We start from the raw sequence: 2,329 nt of genomic DNA, 5'->3' as shown, positions 1-2,329 counted from the left end.
TTGCCAAAGTTCTTAGTGTTTTGTCATGGTAATCACGGGTCATTAGAGCTTATCTCCTCTTTTGTATTAGTAAAAGCCCTGGCTGGGTGCGGTAGATTGCTCTTCCCAGAGGCAGCACGCTCTTCCAACCTAGGGAAGACACCTGAGAGGGTGGGGGGGGGTTATGCAAAGTGACTCCAAAGTCCAGAATGCTTTGTGGGACCCCGACTCGAAATGCAACGAGAAAACCCCCAAAACAACGAGCCAAATAAGAATTGAGAGACTAAAGTGATGTCTGGACATGAGGAGCCGAGTGCTGAGCCTGCAGAGATGCTGAACACCTTCGGAGCCCCTCTCGCCCTGAGCAGAGAGTTGTCCGGACGCCGGGACCAGGGTAACCAGCGAGGCTCAGAGGTAACATCTGACGGGGACCTCACGCCCTAAAGCTCCCACGAGGACTGGATCCCCCGGCTCTGCCCCTAGTGGACAGAGCTGTGCATATCCTCCTCCTCTGAGTCGCCCTGGGAGACGCGACGGGGACTGCAGCCCTGCCGAGCCGCCCAATCCTGAGCTGATCACTTTTAATAAAGGCATTAAAAAGGAGAAGAAGTCTCCTGGCCCTGTTTATTTCAGGGGATGAAGCTGGAGTGGTGCATGAAGCTCTTCCTGCAATTGGAGCATTTCCCGGGCTTCCCTTACTGGTGCCTCCGTTGGTGTCTGTTCAAGGGAGAGCTGCTGGTGAAGCTCTTCCCACACTGGGGACACTCGTAGGGCCTCTCCTCAGCATAGAGGCGCCGGTGGGTGATGAGGGTGGAATTGTGCTTGAATCCCTTCGCGCAGTGGGGGCAGTGGAAGGGCCTCTCATCCGTGTGAATGCGCTCATGCAGGAGTAGACTGGAGCTGGTCTGAAACCTCTTCCCACACTGGGGACACTTGTAGGGCCTCTCTCCAGTGTGGATGCACTGGTGGCTGATGAGGTGGGAGCTGCGCTTGAAGCCCTTCCCACAGTCGGGGCAGTGGAAGGGCCTCACATCTGTGTGAATTCGCTGGTGGCGGAGGAGGTGAGAGCTGCTCTGAAACCTCTTCTGGCACTCGGGACACTCGTAGGACTTCTCTCCCGTGTGGATGCGTTGGTGGGTCACAAGAGTGGATCTGTAGCGGAAGCCCTTCCCACACTTGTATGGCCATTCCCCTGTGTGAATCATCTGGTGGCTGATCAGGGTGCTGCTCCGCTGAAGCTCTTCCCACACTCCAAGCACTTGTGGGCCTTCTCCCCATGATGAAGCTGCTCATGGACCACCAGCTCTGTGCTCTGGCTGAAGCTCTGTCCACCTTCCTGGTACAGGGTAGGTCGTTCTTCCTCAGAGCACCCTGGGCTGGGTTTGGAGCCCCTCCTCATGTGGGATGTCTGAGGTTTTTCTTCCCTGTTGGATTCCTGTGCACTAGAGTCGTTCAAAATGGCCTCTTTCACAAGGTTTTTCCATGGAGATTTTTCCTCCCTGGTCTCCATCCTCAGTTCCTTCCCTGGGGGAGGAAGGACAAGGAGAGGATGGGATTTGCCTCCATGCCAGAGGGAAGGGGAAGGAGATCCCTCCAGTGCATCTCCAGCCAGATGGGGTTGGCACCGGGGTTGTCCTGCAGCCAGGGGCTGTGCTGGGCTGAGAGCTGGAGCAGGAGAGAGGGGGAAAAGGGCACTGACTTCCTTCTCACCTGCCTGGGTATCCCAGGGCTCTTTCCTCTTCCTCACAGCCTCCTCCTTCATTGAGTCAAGGTTTGGAAATAGGAAATCCTTTTTAGGGAAGAAAACAAGTGGTGCGCACATTGTCTTTTATACTGGTTTTAAGGCAAACCTGGGGAGGGTCTAAACCAGATTTTCAATTTAATAAGAAAATTTAGATCAAGGCAATGATACAGAAACACTGCCTTAAACTGAGAGAGTCAGGATATAACCTGACACCCTGTTGGTCAGGGTGTTGGCAGCAGTCACATTTAATTGTGGCTGCAGTCCTGTTGGAGTGATGAACGTGACTCTCTCAAAGCAGTGATCCTGCAGAAGGGTCTGGTCTTCCCCTGAAGGTCCAGTGGTGGTTATGGAGCTCTTGTCCTCTGGGAATCCAGTAGGCAAGGTACTCCTGGTGTTGAAAGCCTCAGCTTATATCCAGGTAGGAATGCTTGGATCCTCCCCCTCGGCAGAGCATCCCACAATGGGATGATGGAATTTTATCAGTCCTGCAGTGACACTTAATGGCCCATTAACAGAAGATATCTCCCCTGGGGGCCATTATCAGGGGTGAGTCATGGAAGAGATAAAGAACATTGCCCCACCTGTTTATAGCAGTTGATGAAGATG

General features: G+C 53.8%; 1 protein-coding gene across 1 annotated transcript; it reads right to left on the bottom strand.

The window, feature by feature from the left end:
- Positions 1-674: 674 nt before the first annotated feature.
- On the bottom strand, positions 675-1,184 carry LOC135460943 (zinc finger protein 397-like). The gene has a single exon (XM_064737918.1). The coding sequence runs from the start codon at positions 1,182-1,184 to the stop codon at positions 675-677; it is 510 nt and encodes a 169-aa protein (XP_064593988.1).
- Positions 1,185-2,329: the final 1,145 nt, after the last annotated feature.

This window comes from Zonotrichia leucophrys, unplaced genomic scaffold (assembly GCF_028769735.1).
Source record: "Zonotrichia leucophrys gambelii isolate GWCS_2022_RI unplaced genomic scaffold, RI_Zleu_2.0 Scaffold_132_126254, whole genome shotgun sequence".
Classification (NCBI taxonomy): domain Eukaryota; kingdom Metazoa; phylum Chordata; class Aves; order Passeriformes; family Passerellidae; genus Zonotrichia; species Zonotrichia leucophrys.
Note: the sequence above shows the minus strand (reverse complement) of the source record. Positions and strands in the feature narration are given on the sequence as shown.